A 20,672-nucleotide genomic window follows, 5' to 3' on the forward strand; every position below is an offset into this window, starting at 1 on the left:
AAATGAATATTTCATTAAATAACCATAAAGTAACCTAATTCGAATTATGCAAACATGTGCTAACATGTTAGTTTGTTTTAAAACAAAAGTCCCCTTTTAAATTTAGGTGGGGAATAAGCGGTAATGTAAATGGATGGATGGAACACAAAAAAAAATGATATTTAATAAAGCAACCAGAAAGTAACCCGGAGTTTTGTATTGTTGCATTCTATGTCAAGTCTTCGTTTCTGAACTCTTACTTTGAAAACGACACTCCTTCTCCCGGGCTCGTTGTGTGTTGGCGTGAAACTTGACTTCCAAAATGAACAGTTGTCGTCACAACATGTTCAAATAAGTAACATTATACAACGCTGTGTTATCCATATTACATTTGTATTTGTGTACTTTATGTATTGGTGTGGCTCGCCGACAAAAACGTTGACGACGCGTGCTTAGCTAACGCTAGCTTCCCGGCTAGCATGCTCCGGGTTGGGCCTGCTGATCTTCGAGAGCTGAGCCGGCAGCAGAGCTTCGTGGCCGGGGAGCGCTTTCGCCCGTGCCGGGTAATCGCCACTGGTAATCCCGACCAACATTTCCACGTAATTCATTCACTCATTCATAATTACGTGTTTATTATTGTAAATGAGCGTAACGTGTAGCTGTAACGTTACGTGACTGGTTTGTGCATTCTTAGCATGGACCTAAAATAACACAACAAAAAAGGGAAAAAAAAACAATTCAAAAAAATGTTAAGGCTGCTCATAAATCGTTTTATTATGTGACGTCAGCTTGTTAAGGCTGCTCATAAATCGTTTTATTATGTGACGTCAGCTGATGTGGTCCATACATTTTCTAGACCTCTTCTCATCAGGAACAATCAGGTGGAGTTTACTATCCTCGGTGATTTTCAGCGAAAAGCCAGGTAGACCAGGAACTGGTCGTTAGCCAATGACAGGACACATACAAACAGTGGACTGGTCGCCAGTCAGTCACAGGGGCATACAAGTCACCAATGTCAGAGTACATAAAGGGCTGAACCCCCCCCCAAACGCCAGAGCATTTATCATATTTTAATAACTAAAAATGTGACTTCAACAGAGAAGGTAACGTTTCCCTCTACGATGTGAATGGCCACACTACCAAAGAACAACCCAACTTGTGTTTTAGTGATGGAGGCGGTGCCGTCTGAGCCGTCCGTCATGGCGGTGGACCTATCCAAGAGCTTCTCTGCCGCGCCCAGGACCAGGAACCACCTCGCCCCCGCGTCGGACCTCGCTGCCAAGCCCGAATGGTACCGCAGACATCCGGCCGGCTTGCACATCGACTCGTCGTATAGATCCGGAAGCTACGACGGGGGCGCTGGCATGGAGCCGAGCTACATGAGCGCCGCACTCCCGACCGGCGTCTACCGCGACGGCGACCTGTGGTGTCCCTCTTTCTACCAGGCTGACGCCAGCTGCGAGGACGACAGCGACAGCGGCTCTGATGTCATCGTGCTGCTGGCGGCCGCCAAGGAGCCGCTGGTCTGCGCCTCCTTCGTGGCGGACGGCGTGCGGCCCATCGCACAGCCGTTGTCGCCCGCGCCGTCCTCGCCGGGATGCTGTGAGCGGGCGCAGAATCTCACCTCGCAGAGCAGCGACACGTCATCGGAGGAGGAAGAAGAGGAGGATGAAGTCGAGGAGTCGGAAAGCTCAGCGGACATCCCGCCGCATCACGCCAGACCCATCGTGCTCCTGGCAAACCTCAGTGCTGACCACACCGACGCCAGCCACTTTGACGCTGCCCGCTTCGCCCGCAGCTGCGGCACCCGCACCAACCCCGCCGGCCGCGTGCTCTCGCACACGGACATGTCGAGCGACGACAGCGATGTGGTAGAAGTTCCCGTCACCCAGAAGAGACCAACGTTTCCTCCAAATAGAAGTCAGGACGAAACTGCGGCAGTTGAATGCAAGCGCAGCGACAGAATCAGGGCATCCTCTAAGCAGGCGCCCCTGCCCACCTGGCCCGCTCGGCACCGTCTCGCAAGAAGCGTAAAGAAAGATACGGTGGGCGTTTACTACGAAAACTGCGACTCCGACGACACCATTGGGTATGCGAGCGATGACGACGCTAGTCGATGGCACACCAAAAGCGAATCGGACGACTCGTGCCAACGCCGCGCCCGCAACACATCTCACGATGATGGCCGACGTCCCACCACGGACAAATCTGATAACATTCGTCAATGCCACAAAGCCGGAGAAACTGATCATTCTCACCAACATCGTGCCGCTAACAAATCAGACAATTCTCACCGGCGCCGCGCCACCAACAAACCAGCCGACGCTCAAATAAGTTCAACAAAGCAAAAGTTGTCATCGTCCGCCAAAAAAAACGTGAAGAGGCAACGGCGGAAACGTAGAGCGTGGTGTCCGCCATCGTCTCTTTTCTCGCCGCCGGAGCCTGAAATCAAATTGAAGTGCACCGCCGCGAAAGCACCAACGAAGAAGAAGAAGAAAACGTCGGACGTGTTTTGTCCATTTGTGCGAGTTCGGCAGCGCGCGAATGCGCAGTGGAATGAGGTCACGGTGGTCAACCGTCAGGACCACCAGGACGTCATGCACGATAAACAAAGCGCCGCCCGCTCTTCTTCCGGGGTCATCCCCAAGACCTCCTGTTTTCGTCTGGGTCGGCTCACCGATTTCAGCACCGGCTCCGACGCCACGCAACCGCTGTGCTGCCTGTGCGGTCACGTGGCCAACGCCAACGGACTGGGCGACCTTCACGGGCCGTACCTTCCCATGTCGCATTCGCTCGCCGAGTTATCGGACTCTCGTGACACTGACACGGCGCTCCCGAATTCGCGGCGCCATCTTGACGAGCGCTGGGTCCACTCGGACTGCAGCGTGTGGAGCAGCCAAATCTTCCTGGTCCGAGGAAACCTGTACGGCCTGGAGGAGGCGGAGCAGCTGGCGCGCGCCACGGTCAGTCCAACGCACTTTCTCCGATGAACGCCGCTTCCCGTTTGACCTTCGTCTGCTCGTGATGCCGTCGCTTTCTCCTAATGACTTCTACTTCCTGTTTCAGATGTGCTGTTGGTGTCAGCGATCAGGTGCTATTATGGGATGTTCACACAAAGGATGCACTGGATATTTCCACTACACGTGCTCGCTATTCTCAGGTACCACCTGTCTGCGTGCATTTAGCGTGTGTATCCGTGTTAGTGCTTGCATGTGTTTTTTTTTTACATTTGACACAATAGAAACCAGAACTTTACATTCATTAAATAAAAATACTTTTTTTTTTTCTCGCTAGCATGAGATCAGACTAAACCTTTCCTGTTTTTGGTCAATCATTTTTATTTGAAGTGTGTGTGTGCGCATGCGTGTTTTAACGTGTTTGTGTGTGCGTGTTCGACGTGTGTTTAGGTTGCGCGCTAAACGAGGACAACTTGTCGCTGCGATGTTCACAACATAACATGACCAAGTGTCAACAACTACGACGTCAAGGACACACACAGGTGTGTGTGTTTATTTGTGGGTGTGTTTGTGATCATTTGTATGTTTGCGTTTAGTTGGCGTGCGTTCGTGTGAGATTACTTGTGTATGTGTACGTTTGCGTTGACGGGAGTGTTTGTGCGATGCCAGAGGAAAAGTTGGCGAGCGGCACGGCGTCGCGTCAGGTGACACGAGGCGACCGCTCACATCACTGACACGCGACTGAACATCGAGTCACACGACTCAACACAGGCGCTCCGGAGTAATCTCACGTAAGTAATCAGATTACTTAAATAATGTCAACAAAATGAAAAAATGTTTGCGTTCTCAAGTTTTTTTTCTTAATGCACATTTTCTCAGGGGGCGGGGCCTTGTATGACCACACCCACTATCCTATGACATCATCAAAGGCAGCCTGCACCTGCGCATCAGTCAACGCCGATCTAACGTTACGGTAGACTTTCACCTCGTGTGTGTGTTTTGCGTTTTATGATGTTTGTCACGTGCATAATTGAGTAATTGTGTGTTTGTGTTTCAGGTGACACGTTGATGAGCGTCACATAGACTATTATTATTATTCAGAAGTTCATTATTGTTATCGTCGCTGTTGTGGCCGTTACTGGGATACGCGTTCCACACAGTCGCCATCCCATCATAAACACACATTTTCACATCTGTTGTTAACATTAGATCAAATTCAGTACTTTTTTTTCCCCCTTTAGAGTAAAGATCTTTTATTTTTAAAGTAATGTATTCATGGAGAATAATTGTTGTTTTTGGTAAACAAGCAAAGTTGCATAGTTGCTGCTACGTTTTGTGACGATCACACATACCAGGAAAAGGAGTGAACGAACGTCTGTGTTCCAATTCTGACCAATATCTCAGACTGCTTATCTGAATTGTTTAGTAGTACTTGATTGTTCTATTTGAGGAAGGAAGAATAAATGATTAATTGCCAATCAATGTTATGTTACTGTGACTAGGGCCCAACCGATTATTAGGGTGGCTGATTTAATCCGTCGATATTAGTCCTTTTCAAATTTGCTTTTTTTTTTTTTTTTCAAATTTATTATTATTTATGTTAACACATTGTAACGTAAGATGAAGATATATAAGATATTTAAATAAACGTTCCCCCCCCCGACCCCTCCAAAAAAAAATCGGCAAAAAAGTGCCGATTCATGCCAATTATTTTCTTTTGTAAAGTTAATTACTAAAGGACAAAGTATTGTAAAGCAATCAAATGCCTGGAATTCATCTCTTTGTCGTTAGCGTCAAGGGAACAAGAGAGAATTCATTATATATTTTTTATATCAATTAACCAGTTAACAGAGTTTTATTCTGTCAAAATGTCGGAATCGGCCTTAAAAAAAAAATCATATTGGTTGGGCCCTTATTATAACATTATTTTAGTTCGTCTAAAAATGTAGATTAACAAAAGTGTAGACCAGTTGCAGGTGGAAATCTGGTAAAGTCCAAAGTATTCCGATTTGTTACTTTTTGATTTTGTGTATTTTCATTTTCCATTCATATTTAAGGTTGCTCGTTAAAAGTTGTAAAAAAATAAAATAAAAATTCCGCAACCCACACAAATTGTAACCTTGGAAACCAAATGCCCATCTATTCATTTTCTTATGATTTATTATTTTCGCTATTAGGGTTTCAGATGGACTGGTCGCCAGTCAGTATCAGGTCACAAACCAAACTGGACTGGTCGCCAGTCAGTGTCAGTGGGGAGATGAAATTTGAACCCCGATCCCTTGACCTGTAGGCAGACGTGTGGTTCACCGCTACGACGACAGGTCGTAATAATCAGGTTATGAATGAAAAAGTGGGAAGGAAATAAAAGCAAACACGCAATTGTAAATTTACGATTTTCAAATGTGCGTTGTGCTGCTTGCAATAGTGCGTACGGCCACCAGGGGGCGCCCGAACACTAAATGTTTGATTTGGATCTTTGCAGGAAGTCACCAGGACGACTTCCTGTGTGCGCACTTGTGGTCACAGTCGATTGCAAAAATAAAAAGTGGTGCAGACACACCCTGCTACTTTCCCGACACGCCACACACACACACACACACACATTCAATATTAAGTATTTATTGTGTATATGTTGAAGAATTGTATAAATATGAGAAAATAGCGAAGTTTCTTTATAAATATAAATCAGTAAAAACTTTGAAAAGATACAAAAAAAAAAAAAAAAAAAAGGTTTAGTGACTGGAGAGACTTGCAGAGAGGAAGCAGGAAGGAAGCTTGAGACTTCCCGTTCAACATTTGGTCGTCTGCGAGCTCTTGTTGGCGTCCATGTTGGCCACCAGCAGCCTCAGCGAGTCGCCCGAAGAGCGGATCGCTTCCCTGCCACTGTAGACCAAAAGGGATTTAATACCGAAGATTAGCAGTTTGCCATTCACGGATTCTCCCGTTTTTGTTTTTAAAGTGAATGTTTGAAAATGTGTTCCAAAAGATGAAATACAAATGTATTTTAAAGTACTGGACTGGATTCAAGTAAGTTAATTCAGTAATTCTTTTGCATAGCAATAGAGGGAGACGGCACACCACACTTGCTTTAAGCAAAATAAAAATACAAAATAAATTGGAAATAAGGTTTTTGTGAAAACATTTCTTGCATTCCAGATCTTTCCGTGTACACAGTTATATTTCCGCACGGGCGAACTCACACGCTGTAATCCAATCCGACCAGACTGACACCGTTGACGGCGAGGATTCGATCTCCCGTCTTGAGGCGTCGGCACCGAGCGGCGGGCGAGTCGGGAACAAGCGACTTGACGTAGATTCCGCTCATCCTCAGCGATGTCTTCTGCTCACACAAAATCCAGAAAAATAAGATGCGAAATTGAAGCGATCGATCGCCTGAAGCGGGAAGCGCTTACCGTGCCGTCCACCAACGCCAAGCCGAGACCGTGAGGACCTCGGTGGATCTCCACTGTGAACACGTCGTCGTCACACTTTTCTTCTTCTTCTTCTTCTTCTTCATCGACAACACGTCCACCATCTGATTCTGTCAATCAAAAATATCAAAGTGGCCAATATTGGCCTTAAGATTTCAATTGTTGTACAGTTTTTGTGCAATTGCTCCCAAATTTGAAGTGACCGCTAAATTGGTGGACGACTCTAAATTTGCTCAGTGCACTCAACTCATTAGTCAATTGCGTTTTGGGGGAAATTCAGTCACTGAAACTAGTTTTCGCCCCCCCTCGCATGTGAGCGGCGCTTGGTGGCAAAGTTTGTTGACTGCCCATTAAACAGGGAGCACTAATAATAACAAAACTTTGACCCCAGACACTTATGCCATGCGTAGGCAGTTTTCAAGCTAAGCGTCTTAAAACTAGTTGAAGTCTAATTGAACAAGAGTAACCTGCTCCCGCTGCACCCCCTGCATTGCTTTTCCCAGAATGCTGAATACACACACACACAGACACACACACACACACACAGGCATGGAGTGAGTGGAGGTTGCGTGAACAAAGGCGCACACGTCCGATTAAGATTCCAGGCAGCAAGCGGACTGTAAATTGTCCTGACGGATGGCCGTCGCCGTTCTTTTCTGTCCTGACCTCAGCGCCTCGCTGTAATTCTTGGCCGCGATTAAAGGATTAGCAAACTTTCTAAATAACGTTTAGCCAGGCCGCAAGGCATGATGGGAGCGCGCCGGGCGTTCGTCAACAATCATTTCTAATCTAATCGGGACTCAATTCAAAGTGCTTATTATGTCTGCAGCAGAGTGCGCGTTGGATTTCTCCTTGAGGGATGAGAAGAAGTAAAAGAAAAGAAACTCAATTCAACAACTTTCATGCCGTTATTACCCGAAGACAATAACCAAGTGCTTTTTGCTCAAGCTAATTACAGAGTAAGACAATGAGCCAATGAGAGTTAAGACATCTGCTTCAGATCAAGTCAATTCTCAAGCTTAAAGCAGCACAGTGGGGGGCTTGGTGCGTGCGTGTGTGTGTGTGTGTGTGTGCGCGCGCGCGCGGGGGTGTCACATTAGCAGGTTGGACCTTTTAAGTCAGTACCAATATGATTTAAAATGTAACTTTTTTTTCCCTCTAAGACTGCCTTTTTGCTAGGGAAAAATACAACTTTATTTTTTTAATACTGCACATTTTTATATCTTTTATTCTATTCTATTTTTCTATTTCATTTCATCTGCATCTATTTTTTTTGTGCTGGTAATTCTTGCGACGTTTTTGACTTTGTTCCTCTTAACTTTCATTTCATAATATTATGCCTGACTGTCCTTTCTCGTGTGTAATACACGCTTTCTGGCGAAAAAAATGTCATTCAAAATCGAGGGTGTGTATTATACATCCCGCACGTGTCAGAAAAATGAGTTTTCCGAAAATCAACACAACAAAACTTCCCTGCTGCTTATTATGTCTTATGGATGTTACATTGTGGATGAGTGAAGGCGGAAACACATTCCTCCTGTGCAAACATGGCGCTCCTGACCTCAGAAAAGTTGACCAGACCCAAAAAAAAAAAAAAAAAAAAAAGGTCAAAAGGTGGCGATGGAAGACGGTAACAGGCCAGAATAGATTAAGCACTAAGCGCTTTTCGTTGGAGTCACCAACTGCCTCCAAAAGTCGCTCTATGTGCACGTGTGCGTGTGTTACATGGTTGCTTGTTACCTTTGTTATCGTGGTGAACCTGGGCCTCCATGTCTCCCTGGGGGGTGTTGGGGGGCGTGAGCAGGCAGGAGGGGTCCAGAGGAACGCTCTGGTCGCATACGGCCCGCCGGCCGCATCCCGGCAGGAAGCTGCGGATCTCCACGCTGTTCAGCTCGCGGGTCAGAACCTCCTCGCCGACGCTCGGCTCGCTGGCGGAATCTGCCGCCGGGCTGTGCGGGGACGAGGTCGGCGGGCGCTCAGGGGACGAGCTTGCGGAAGACGCTGACGTACGCTCCTCAGACACCATCTGAAAAGGAAAGACGTTTATCCGCGTAATTTGTCCTCACGAGCAAGACAATTCCGTGCACTAGCGAGGTTGCACTGCAAGGATAGGAGGATGACCGTAGTAAAAAAAAAAAAAAAAGTCCACTATTAGGGCAAAACTGTGCGCTACCAGTACTACAGGCCAGGAACCAATGAGAGGTTTATGCGGAACGGTTCGGGAGGAATACAAATACCGTTACGACCCTATCGGCGACATGAACGGGTTTTGTCAGCTCATTGTTGCAGTGATTGCATCGCTGACCTTTGAAAAAGTTTTGGGAGATGACGTAACACAGGCATTTGCTCTTGTCAAGTTGAAGGCATTTTGTATGGTGGTGACACGAATACATTTGTGCTTTTTGTTTTTTGGCATATGAGCGATTAACGTCATTTTGGGGTGGTGTTGTATCGAAGAGCGTCGATGCGCAAAGGTAGACAATAGCAAAAAAAAAGAAAAAAGGGACACCAGCATGTTGAACGAAGTGGTTGCTTGGAAACTCAAGCAAGATGGCATGTTTTTGTTTTGTTTCTTTTGCCCCTGAAAAGTTGTCATTTTGATCTCGGGTTTATGGAACAAATGTTTCAATGGCTTTCAGAAGATACAGGAGATGCATAGCTTGGGATGACCTATCGGCAGTCACTGAAGGTGCCTGACTTCGGCGCGGGTTCAGCGTTCCCGCTCAGTGACGTTGTGAATGTTAAGGCTGAACGGTCGTCTGTGTTCGTATGCGCTCTGCGACCGCGACTGACTGGCGACCAGTTCAGAGCGTCGTCTGCCTTTCGCCCGAAGTCGGCTAAGATGGGCTCCAGCGCCCCGCGACCCTGAATAGGATAAGCGGTGTAGAGAATGGATGGATGGACCTATCACCTCCTCCTGATGTTCCCCGTGGGACTTCTGTCTGATGGCCTGCTGCAGGTGGGCCAGCTGCTCCAGGAGGGTGGGGTCCTGGTGGGCTTCTTCCAAAAAGAAGCTCCTGCTCGGTAGGATGAGTGGTGGGTGCTGGTCAAAACTCTCCAAAATGTCCGCTGGATGAACACACACAAATGCTCAGGACAAGTGGTAGAAGTACACACACTCTGTACTTGGGGTAGAAGTACAGGTATGGGTAAAAAAAAAAAAAAGCCTGGTAGAAGTAGAACTTCGTAGTCAACGTCTGTTCTTATGTCAACGTCGTGGAGGACGGCTTTGTGTAACAGGCTTTCATACACTGCTCAAAGTGCATTTCCGGGTTTGGAGACCAGACCAGACCTACCCGTCCTGCAGGCGGCGTCCGCGTGTTCCGGTCCAGGAGTCCAGCCTCCGGGTCGGTTCTTGCCGGTGTTGTACTGGCTCAGCATGTGTTGCAGCTGCGCCGCGTTTAAGGCGGAAAACTCACATTTCAGGGAAGTCCACGACGCCTGCAAGCACAAGCGACAAAACGTCTTCTCAGCTCCAAACGTTCTGGAGACACTTCGAACATCCCGTATGAACACACACAAAGTAAACACTTGAGATGTTTTGGATGCACGTTCTCCAAAATTTCTCATCTACAAGCTCCTGGAAGGAGATTAAACACACTGGAAGCACGCTGTAGAAGCTCCGGAAGCACATTGAGACACAGAACTTTAGCAAACTTGAAGTCATCTCCCCGCTTCTGGAGTGGAACACATTTGAAGGCACAGGGAAGCACACTTGAAGTGAACATCCACATGCTGGAAGCGAATGTTCTCCAATGTTTGAAAGTGACGCCGAGAGGAATTGACTTTGTCCTTACAATCAAATTGTTGTTGGAAATAAATGAGGCACCCAAAAATGCACTTGAGCTTTTTTATCGAAAGAAAATCCTCGCCGAATTTCCACAAGCAGTGCTTGTCTGTGTAACTTTTTTAGGAACACATTTGACACTTGACGCATTCTTCTTCTAAAACAAGAAGCATTTTTGTTTTGGTTTTTTTAAGGGTGTGTGCCCACTCAAGGAAAGTTGAACCAACTGAATTGAATCTGCATATGTTTTTTTTTTTTTTTTTTTATGTACGTTGAGCTCGGGGGCCACACGGCGGTGAGCTCACCATCGCGGTCCGCTGAAGGGAACCTCAGCAAATACGTTTCAGAAACCTCAGCGACACAACACACGCAGACACACGCGCGCGCACACGGTCTCACGCGCGCTCACCGCAAACTGGAACATGTGACCATTGATTATGTTTGAGCGGGGCAGGGCCGCGTCCCGGAATAACTGCGGTGCTCTGCGCCACATCCGCCACCGCTGCCCCAAACATCCGTACGCTGCGCTCGCAATGGAGGCGGGGGGGGTGTCAAGACTCATTTTTCGTCACGGGCCGCATCGCCGTTATGGTCGCTACGACTGGGGCCCCACATAAATGAAAGATTACGCAACACATTGATGAAGAACACGTTTTGAAATCAGAGGCCTATAAATACACGTTTTGCAACTATCACATTTCTTTTCTAAGGGGGATTGGTAAAAAAAAAAAAAAAAAAAAAAAAATATCTCCCCAGAGCACAATTAGTGATTTTGATTTGCTTTCGCGGGCCACCCAAAATGATGTGGCGGGCCGGATCTGGCCCCCGGGCCACCAGTTTGACACCGGTGGCTCAAGGTGTCTACGTTAGGGTCGAAGACACAAATAAAGTATTTACAACAAAAATACAAGGAGAACATATACTTTTCAAACACGCGGACATATCAAATCAATTCTGTTTCCGAAGCTTCAAATGGTTTGCGCCGCTTTCGGCTCCATGTTAAGCTCTGATTTGCGAACATATTGCACGCTCCTTTTGCAGCCCTGTTGTTAGTGTAAGAGCGGTGCGCGTCAGCTCGCAGCGGTGGAAAAGTATTTGGGGAGGGAGGTCTGACCTGCAGCAGCGTTTCTTTGGGCGTGGCTAGCAGGTTGACGGCGGCTGAGAGTTTCTGGAAGAAGTCCGCGGCCACGTCGGCCAAACTGATGCTCTGGAGCCAGTCCATCATCAGGTCCAGGTTGGCGCGCATCTGGACCCCTCGGGACCACCGGTAGAAGCCGGCCACCGAGCCTCGATGACAAAATTCCGCTCGGTCGGTCGGGCACAAGTACAATTCGCGACCTTTACCGAGCCGAGGCACGTATTTAAACATCGGGGGGAAAAAAGATTTGCAATTATTTCGGGATTTTCGAACAAATTCAACTCCTAAGTCAATACAGTATGCCGCTGCTCCCTGAAATAGCGATTAGCTTGTCTCCATTTATTCACGATTGACTAACCTGAGCCCGTTAAGTTTAACAGGAATTTGAATATTCTTCTGTAGAATACTGAATACGGCTGTCTGGCGGAGGAGCGTTTAATTGTTCTCCCGGTCAATATATGTCACTAGCAAAGACAGACAAAGAAAGAAATAATCCTTTTGGAAGTCATTGAGTGAAATTGGGCCATTTGATGACGAGCGGCGTAACCGAGCGGTCGACGACGGTGCGCCCGGCTACCTCTCTCCATGAGGGCGTTGAAGAGCGACGCGTTGATGAAGAAGAAGAGGTACGCGCACAGCTGCAGGCAGATGTCGGCGTGCACCTGGAAGGAGGTGAAGAGCTGCAGGGCCTCCTTCAGGACCTCCAGGATGCCGCTCAGACCGTCCGGCACGCGCAGGTGCCCGCTCTCTGAGAACGGGTTGCCGTCCAGCACGGCCGGCAGAGCCGAGTACATGCTCTGCGCCAAAAACAAGACGGGGGGGGGGGGGGGGGGAGACATTTTTAGTGCTGGAGCTACAACTCGGGCCTGGTCCTAAATTAGCCCCTGGAAAGTGACAATAAATATGACTTGTCAAAGTCACACGGCACAGAGAAGAGTCTCGTGAACAACCTTGAAAAGTCGGAATGGATGAAAAAATTGCGGGTCTTTTCCACACCGCAACAACGAGGCACTCTCAAGAGACCACACCGGCTGTCCACACAATAGCGGTCAAGTCGCACTTTTTTGCCCCCTCACTCTTCCACCTTCTCGGCGTGACAACGAGGCGCTCTAAAGCGGCCGTGCTAGCACGAACCCCCTGTCCGCACGCTGGCTGTCACTTTATTTATTTCCCCCCCATGTTGTGCACGCACTCATGGCCAACAACGAGGCGCTCTATAGCGGCCCGAAGCCCAGACACTCAGACTTTTTATTTCCCCAAAATTCCCGACCTTCTCGCTATACCGTCTTTATCTGCGTGACATGCGCGCACTGACGGCCGACAACAAGGCACTCTAAAGCAGCCGTGCCAGTGGACTGTCCTAAGATGCATTTTCGGGCTCAGTTTTAGCCATGGCAAAAACATCAGGAAAACTGGGAAGGCGGAAAAACAGCTAAATGCTATACCGCATTTCCAGCAATTATCGTCGCACATCTATATTGTTTTGATCTCTGAATCCACTTTGTTTGAAGTTGCATTTTATTTGTTTTTAGAAAAAATGGCCACTAAAGGGGGTTGGGAAAAGTGGCTAAATACAGCGACGGAACTACTGTTTTTAAACTCGTCCCCTCTTTGCCCCCGGCCACGTGGTTAGTGTAAGTTGGTGCACATTAGCTGGGAAACAAAAACAAAAACATCATCCTGAGCAATAAAAGTGATTCTTCACCCAGTCCTTCCTTCAAACTTGTGCGGAAGCAGGACGGGAGGAGAATGAAACGTTTGCGAAGAGCGGAATGTCGACCACCGCGCTGACTCATCGTGTCGCTCTCTCGTCTTCATTCTTCTCATTGTTCCGCACGCGCTACATCGTCGCCGCCGCAGAAAAACACCGGTGACTCCCGAACAGCTGCAGACCAGCGCGGAACGTGTCAAGACGCGCTTACGCATCAGTGACTTGACTTTTGACTCCTTTCGGAATTTGTGACTTTTTTTGTTTGTTGTTGTTGTCTTTCTCACAACTTTGCGCTCCACGTTCTTGAGAAGTCGACGTCGTCAGTGTTCTCCGCATTCCGACACTTTTTACAGGAAATGAAACAGTCGTCCTTCCCTTCCTTTCCGCCGCTAGACGCGCGCGCTTCCTCTCTGGAAAACCCACGACGTGCGTGTGCGTGTGTGTGTGTGTGTGTGTGTGGACAAAAGCATTAGGTCACACGCTCATGAGTCAGTTTAAATGCTAATATCAGAATTAGATATGAGGCCAAAAATGACATTGCCATTATATTTCTCTCCCACACACACAAAAACATCTCACGTTCACACACAAAAAAAAAAAAAAACAGCACAGAACAAATTAACTTTTTTCCTCTGTGTGTGAGAGTTTTTGGGGAATAAGATCACTTTTTATGTGTGAGATGTTTTTTGGTTTGGGTGAGAGTTTTTTCCTGAGTGAGGGTTTTTTTGGTGTGTGTGCGCAAATGTTTTGGGTGTGATTCGCATTTTTTTGGGTAAGTGTTAGATGTTTTTATTTTGTTATAAGTGAGAGGTTTTTGTGTGAGTTAAGTGTTTTTGGGGTCTTAGGACACGGGAAACGATAATAAAGTTGAAATGAATCCAAAATGCTAATCTCATCAATTGTTTTGAACTTTCGGGAAGTCCAACGGTTGCACGCACGGAGACCCGCTCGGAGGAGTTCAGCGGACACAGTCGCACTCCGACGACCCGTCGAACAACGGTAACAACCGCGCGCTGCGTCTTTAAGAAACAACTTTTTTTGCTGCGAAAATGCGCTGTAGTGTTGCGAGATGCCGCCTGCCGTGTTTTTTCCATTCACACGGAAAAAGACGGCCATTCCGCTATCTGCCGGGCCTTTCCGCCGTGAGAGCTGCAGATAAGGTGAGCTGAGCTTTCCATTGTGTGCGCATGTTTGCACAGTCCGCTTTCCTCAACACATTGTGCGTGTGTGTGAATATACATGCGCACGTGTCTGTGTGCGTGGTATTCCAGTGCGCATATATGTGAGTGACCTTAGTGAGGTAGTAGACAGACTGCTGGAAGGTGAACATGATGACCTCCTCCAGCACCGTCATGGCCTCCTCGCAGGCGTCACGAGTGGACGCCACCTCCTCTTTGTCCATCAGACCTGTCGCCGTGACACTCGCGTGAGCGACAGACAGACAAGACGGAGGGGCGGGCGGGCGTTGGCGTCAGGCCGCCACGGCTCACCTGGCTTTTGGCGGTCCCTCCTGGCGGCCATCAGCTGAGGGATGCGCCGCTGGATGAAGAGCAGAAGCTCGATGGTGTTGGCCATCCACGCGGCCAGGGGACGCAGACCCGAGATCAGATCTTGCGTCCGTAGCGGGAGGCTAGTCGGCATATGGAACAAAACGACTTCGTGTACTTCAACTTCTCTTTTTGTGTGGACTAACGAACGGAAGGAATGCCGGAACGTTCTAAAGCCACTTGGGAAGAGCGCATTGGAAATGTGAAAAGTGCTGCTTCGGTCCGCTCACCTGTCTGTCTGCATTGACGCGAGCTCCTTTGTCTTGTCCTAGCACACATCAGGAAAAAAAACAAAAAACAGTTGTGCTACAAGATTGCGGCGCAGAAGACAAGTTGTGGCGAAGAAAAGCGGCAGTTGTGTAAAAGACAAGCTGGGTTGTGCGGAGAAAACAAATGATGATTCGTTGTGTAGAAGATGATCGTGTAGAATGTGCAGCATGTCGTCGAGGATAAGTTGTGTTGCGTCTAAATACACGTGGAGCTACGCGGAGGATACGTTGCAGATGTTCGTGTACCCAGACAGCTTTCTGCACGCGCGCCGCGATGTTTAGCAAGAGGCGTCTGAAGTGCTTGAGGTCGCGCGTGGCGGCCGAGTGTTGAATGCAGAGGCTGAGCAGGAAGGCGGCCGTCAGCTTGGGCCCGGCGCCGCCGGACTCCGACATGTCCGTGATCTCCCGCAGGACCTCGTCCTCCAGCTCCGGACCGTAGCTTAGCGTCGCCCGCTCGTCTTCTGCTACGTCGTCCGCGGTGACGGCGGGATGCCGGCTGAGTGATTGACAGGCGGGCGGCCGTCTCTGCGGCGGCGTCGGGGCAAAGTCGGCTCATCCGAGGCGGCGTCTGGAGAAAGGTTATTGGAGTTCATGGAAAACAATGGGTGAAAGGTTTGAGAAGTTGGCGCAAGAAGACTTTTGAAGAATATGAAAAACAATCCAGCACTTATTGTCACATTTTGTAGTCACGCACCTGACAAATACTAAAACTAATAAAAACTCAAACGAAGCATGAAAAAAAATGTAAACCTGCTCTAAAAACGAAGCAAAAATAAAAATGAATGAAAAGTCTCAAACTCTTGCAACCTTGGTCTGCAGGGGTCCCGCCGCCGCACCGGTGGGGTCCTTGAACATGAACAGGTAGTGCTCGCCCAAGCCCACCACGTCGCCAGGGCGCAGCCGCGTCTCCTCCTTCAGCACCGCCCCGTTCTTGGTGACGGGGGCGCCGTGAAGCGGCTGGATCGCGGCGGCCGAGTCCAGACGGCGCACGCGGCAGTGACGGGGGAGGACGTCGGGGGCGAACAGCAGGATGTCCACCTTCAGACGCTCCTCGTCCTCGCCGGCGCGGTGCTCGCCGCAGCGGCCCAACACTGTGCTGCTCCCGCTAAGCAGGTAGATGACGAAATCCTGGGGGGGGGGGGGGGGGGGGGGGGGGGGGGGAAACAACAACAACAACAATTCTGCATTGTTTTGATGTGCAGAATAAAGCGGCGTACAAATATGGTTTTGGTGCAGTGTACGATATTCGATATGCTCCCAGCGAGCTGAATTTTCCGTGTACTTTTACGCCCTTTGGCCTCGCTAAGACAATTCAGTGCAAAGCTGCATTAGTAGAACAACTACATGTTACTAGTGAGGTAAAACAGTGCACTAATAGTACAACTAGTAAAGCACTAGTAGCGAGAGGTGCTACATTTACTGTGGTACATTGACTCAAGTCACTTTTTGGATACATCGTACTTGGCGGAGTAGTTTCAATGCATGGTTACTTTTTATTTTCGCTGTTCAGGCGAAAGGGTACTTTTACGCCGCTACGATGACGTGCGCGCCCGCTCGGCACGGACGCATCCCACGGAGGGTTTTCAGGGATTAGGCGACGTAAGACTTTGAGCGGCTCGGCCGGTTCAAGTGTCGTCAGGAGCGTCACCTGACAGCGACGGCGGAAAGTCTGACTGGCCAGACGTCTGCGACGTCATCGCCACCTCCGAGCGAGCGCGGGCGAGGGGAGGGGAGGTTGAAAGTTGAAAGTAAAGACGAGAAGAGTTCCATGTATGTATGTGACTTCCTCCCGCAACAGGAAGTGCTTCAGTTTACCGGAGGTGAGGTGTCGCGTGATAGGACGGCCTCGTCCCCCCCCCAACTCTCACACCTTCAACTGCTCATAATCGGGTTTGTGTGTGCGTGCGCATGCGTGTGTGCACTTAGTACAATTAACCCTCCACATGGTACAAGTGGCGTGCGGCGTGTCACCTGTCGGTGGTTGTATCCCTGCAGAAGCAGGAAGTAGGGGAAGTCAAAGGGCGGATGTATGGAGTACTGCGTGGCGTTGTCATCGCTGCTCTCCGTCTCCTCCTTCTCCTGCACGTCTAGCCTCAGGGCGTCCTGGTCCTGGTCCTGGTCCTGGTCCTGGTCCTGGTCCCTGATGCGGCGCGCCCCACGGGCCTCTTTGCCCACGGCGCTCAGGTCCATCTCGCTCAGGCTCCTCCAGAAGTCCGTCCCGTCCGCGTCGCTCTTCTCCATGAACAGCGACGTAGCTCTGGAGCGGTTCCTCTGAAGCTTCCGGGCCTGAGCGTTGATGCCTGCACACGACAGACCAGACCGAGATGGAGATGAAGATCTACACCAGAGAGGGCGAGGTATTCCCTTATCTTATTCTTTCATCCAGCCCAAAAGAACATTTCGATTAGCAACGGTCCTGTCCTAATGTTTGTTGCATTAATTAGGCTTTTTTTTAAATTCATTAATTGTTATTTATTTATATCAATTGATCTCAATAAATGATTTGTTTGATCAAATGTATTTATTTTATAAACGGATTGGTTCATTAGTATGTGAAATCATTGTATGACTTATAATACATTTCACTGAAAATAAAGGAATTATATCTGATCAAATGAAATAAATGAGAATGACTATAATTTTATTTTTTTAAACTACTTCACATACGCATTTAACATTTTTTATTTAGTATTATTATTATTCTATTTTTATGAACTATGTGGTTAATTAATTGTATTATTTACAAATACATTTAATGCTAATTAACTTAATTATGAACAATAAAATTGAAATGAGAATATTATTGTTTTATTTTTTTAGAAACAACAAACAGATTTAACATTTGCATTTTGTACGAACTAATTGGTTCATTAATACATGATTTTAATTTTTTTACAAATCAATTTCCCTATAATCAAGTTAATGATGAACAATACAATTTAAAAGCTCGAATGATTATATTTTGCAGAAATCCTCAGAAGCCCACTTCCTGTGAGCGCAGGAAGCGGGGTGATAGCGGCGCAGCGATTGATAGCGGTTATCGCTTGAACGTGCAAGCGGCGCCCGGGGGCTTCGGATGCGTCGGCGTCGTTAACGAGGGTACGAACGGCTTGGCTCTCCCGCGGCCCCCTTCCACGAGGGACGCAGATAAGATGGAGGACAATGAACGAGCCGATAAAGGGCTGACCGTGCCTCTCGCCGAAATCCAACATTCTGCTGCGGCTTGGAATTTTTATGAAATCGTGGCTTAGTAATATAACTGATGACATATCTACTGCGGAGGTTCATTTTAGATTTAAAGCATACTCTATTTTACAAATTTCTATGGTCTCCACATGTCTCAGGAAACCTCCCTGCTCCAGGATTTACAGCCAGCCTCAGACTTCAATGAGTCACACATTTCCATCTTATCAAATATAGTAATATTCAAGGTCCGACGAGCGCTAGTGCGTTGTCTATGTCTAAATGGTGTGTCCGGCGTGTCGCGTGTACCCGCTGTGACCGTGTCTCGCTCCTTGAGGCTCTGCTCCTCCACGCGGACCCTCAGCTGAATCTCGAAGCGGCGTGAGAATCCTTCTTTGGGTTTCCACAGCGACTGCAGCACCAGCGGCTTCTCGTGGTCGCCCACCACGCGGAAACATTCCCGCCGCCACGGGCCGCCCGCGCCGGTCCGGCCGATCACGTCGCACAGCACGTAGGCGCTGGCGTCCTCTTTCGCCAGACTGTACCTGAACAGGCACAACCTCAGTCAAGAATTTGTTGACCTTTCAGATTCGAACCAATGATAAAGAATCTCGGCTCATCACATCAATTATGAGCGAGGGAGAAGCGCCACAATGTTGGAAGTCAGACGGGTGTCGGCACCTGACACTCGAACAGCGTAAAAGCTCTAAAACACTTGACAATATGGCGACGTCTGCTTTGAAAACCGCTTGCCAATCAACGGTTTAGCGGAGAAGGTGAATTTCTCGCACAGCAGCAGATGATTGGAGACGTTCTCCACTAGGATTGCGATCCTGACCTGTCCAGAGCTTCTTTGAGGAGCTCCTTGGCGCTGGATTGCGTAGTGGCCAGGACGCTCTTGTAGTTGGCTCCCTGGCAGATGTCGCCGCCGAAGATCTTGAGAATGCCGGGCACCGACAGCTGGCAGGACAACTCGGCCGGGTCGTCCTGCGTGGAGGGTCCGCCGCGGCGTAGGTCGGGGCTGTGGTTAAACACGCCCGACAGACGCTTGTTGTTGTTGTTGTTGTTGTGACGCCGGATTTTGGACTTGGCAGGCTGCCGGACGCCCGAGCTCTCGGCCGAGCGGACCGTGCCGGTCGAGCCGCTGGACCTGGGCCGCACGAGAAACCACATTTAACATTCAAACGGTGAACATACTCGCCAATCGTGTATGGCGACGTATGTATGCCCTATAAAGGTTTAGAATTGAGAGGATGGCACCAAAATGCCACACGACGGTGGCAAAGCACTATTTTCGGCGGAATTTAACTCCTCAACTCCAATCGGCAAAAATAACTGTTGTCTAAATGAAGCTCAACTCACATCAACATAGTTCTTGGACACTGAATACTCCAAAGTATGGCAGTAAAGTACAATTTCTTTGGTCTAAATGAAGCTCCTGAACTCACTTCAACATGGTTCCTTGACACCAAGATGCCACAAAATGGCAACAGAATACCGTTTTTGTCTACATGAAGCTCTTCAACTGACTTCGACGTAGTACCTTGACACCAAGGTGCCACAAAATGGTGGCAAAAGAAAAATATTCATTGCTTGGGCCTGAGTGCAAAAACAGCAAATCGGGTTCAAGCGCAGTCGAGTAAAAGTGCAGATCAAGTCCAGCAGACATTTTCCCCAAGATCATGGCGAAGCGCCGAAGGAAAAAGGGCCAGCACAGATCCCGAGCTTCGTGTCACAAAGGCGTCCACTTTACTGGGCAGATCATAGCTTTAAAATAAACCGATATTCTTGTTATTGGATGATTAAAGGAAAGAGTGTGGGAGCGCTGTTGTACTCGCCGACCGTTTTGAAAGCCAGAGCGACTTGTCGGCGAGCTACCGATTCGTGCCAATGGTCACTTCTGAGGCTTTTACAGGTTATTCAGACTACGCCTGCAGATAACCGTTATTTTCGTAATGGATTACAGAATAATTCCCACCCCCCCCCCAATAAATGATTACAATTCAGTCACTGGTTTGGCCCGGAAATCTGGTGTAATCAGAATCGGATGTGGTGCCGATTGCTGTTTACCAAAGTATAAGCAGATGTTTGCAAACAAAGACAAAATCAGTCACGCGAATATTGACTGTTGACAGGCTGAAATCAAAGAGGATTTGGAGCATTCGAAGTTCCTGGCTCTAGACGATGAATCGATTAACACTGATTGGCTGTCCCAATTCTTTTGACCAACGTCCACCGCAGCGCGTAGCCACGCTTGCTTGCTTTCTTTCGAGTGTCGTGCGATGCGAGTCGAGTTACTGTGCTGACCCGTTGCTGGCTTTCCGGCCGAGCTGGGCGAGTCTCCTCTTGGGGGAGCGGATCAGCAAGCCCACCACGGCCGACTGCTTATTACCGCCGCCGTGCAGGCTTCTCTCCTCGCTAATCATCTTGCTCGGCGTACGTCAGCACCCCACCACCATCATCCTCGTCCTCCTCCTCCTCCTCATCATCATCGTCGGGAGAAAGTCCCAAACGACCCGTTACAGTTGGATAGTTACAGTTAGTTGGCCGGTGAGGTTAACGGAATCCCGGCACCAACGCAGCTTCTTCGTCCGAAGCCGCGAGCGAGTGAGGAGTTCGCGAACCTGCCGCCGCCTGCAGCCCACTCCTTTGATGACGTCACAGCAGGAC

The 20,672-nt window shown here is 48.7% G+C and overlaps 2 protein-coding genes across 4 annotated transcripts; one reads left to right on the top strand and one right to left on the bottom strand.

The window, feature by feature from the left end:
- The first annotated feature begins 261 nt into the window (after positions 1 to 261).
- On the top strand, positions 262 to 6,077 carry LOC133465563 (uncharacterized). Of its 3 annotated transcripts, none has more exons than XM_061748506.1 (7): positions 262 to 1,082; positions 1,147 to 2,942; positions 3,046 to 3,139; positions 3,387 to 3,478; positions 3,606 to 3,727; positions 3,816 to 3,909; positions 3,994 to 6,077. In XM_061748506.1, exons 2-5 carry the CDS (start codon positions 1,149 to 1,151, stop codon positions 3,642 to 3,644), a joined length of 2,019 nt encoding a protein of 672 aa, XP_061604490.1. In that variant the 5' UTR covers positions 262 to 1,082; positions 1,147 to 1,148; the 3' UTR covers positions 3,645 to 3,727; positions 3,816 to 3,909; positions 3,994 to 6,077. The 3 variants fall into 3 exon arrangements, with proteins under 3 accessions (XP_061604490.1, XP_061604489.1, XP_061604488.1); XM_061748505.1 differs by having other exon boundaries at positions 262 to 578; XM_061748504.1 differs by having other exon boundaries at positions 262 to 555.
- On the bottom strand, positions 5,679 to 20,660 carry LOC133465561 (ras-associating and dilute domain-containing protein-like). Its single transcript, XM_061748503.1, is given in 18 exon segments — positions 5,679 to 5,819; positions 6,137 to 6,276; positions 6,350 to 6,477; positions 8,108 to 8,393; positions 9,279 to 9,436; positions 9,664 to 9,808; positions 11,269 to 11,441; positions 11,870 to 12,089; positions 14,295 to 14,410; positions 14,494 to 14,633; positions 14,781 to 14,818; positions 15,066 to 15,338; positions 15,340 to 15,387; positions 15,627 to 15,947; positions 16,791 to 17,119; positions 18,312 to 18,547; positions 18,841 to 19,152; positions 20,310 to 20,660. Coding segments are annotated over 18 exon segments (3,276 nt in total). The 5' UTR covers positions 20,429 to 20,660; the 3' UTR covers positions 5,679 to 5,725.
- Between the last annotated feature and the right edge of the window lie 12 nt (positions 20,661 to 20,672).

The sequence above is a fragment of the Phyllopteryx taeniolatus genome, chromosome 16 (assembly GCF_024500385.1).
Source record: "Phyllopteryx taeniolatus isolate TA_2022b chromosome 16, UOR_Ptae_1.2, whole genome shotgun sequence".
In the NCBI taxonomy this organism is placed as follows: Eukaryota; Metazoa; Chordata; class Actinopteri; order Syngnathiformes; family Syngnathidae; genus Phyllopteryx; species Phyllopteryx taeniolatus.

Bases quoted from the DNA above. Each gene is read 5' to 3' on its own strand.
- LOC133465563 (XM_061748504.1), top strand. From the start codon at position 459: ATGCTCCGGGTTGGGCCTGCTGATCTTCGAGAGCTGAGCCGGCAGCAG. The intron at 3,140-3,386 runs GTACCACCTGTC...ACGTGTGTTTAG, and splicing joins CACGTGCTCGCTATTCTCAG to GTTGCGCGCTAAACGAGGAC. The intron at 3,479-3,605 runs GTGTGTGTGTTT...GTGCGATGCCAG, and splicing joins GACGTCAAGGACACACACAG to AGGAAAAGTTGGCGAGCGGC.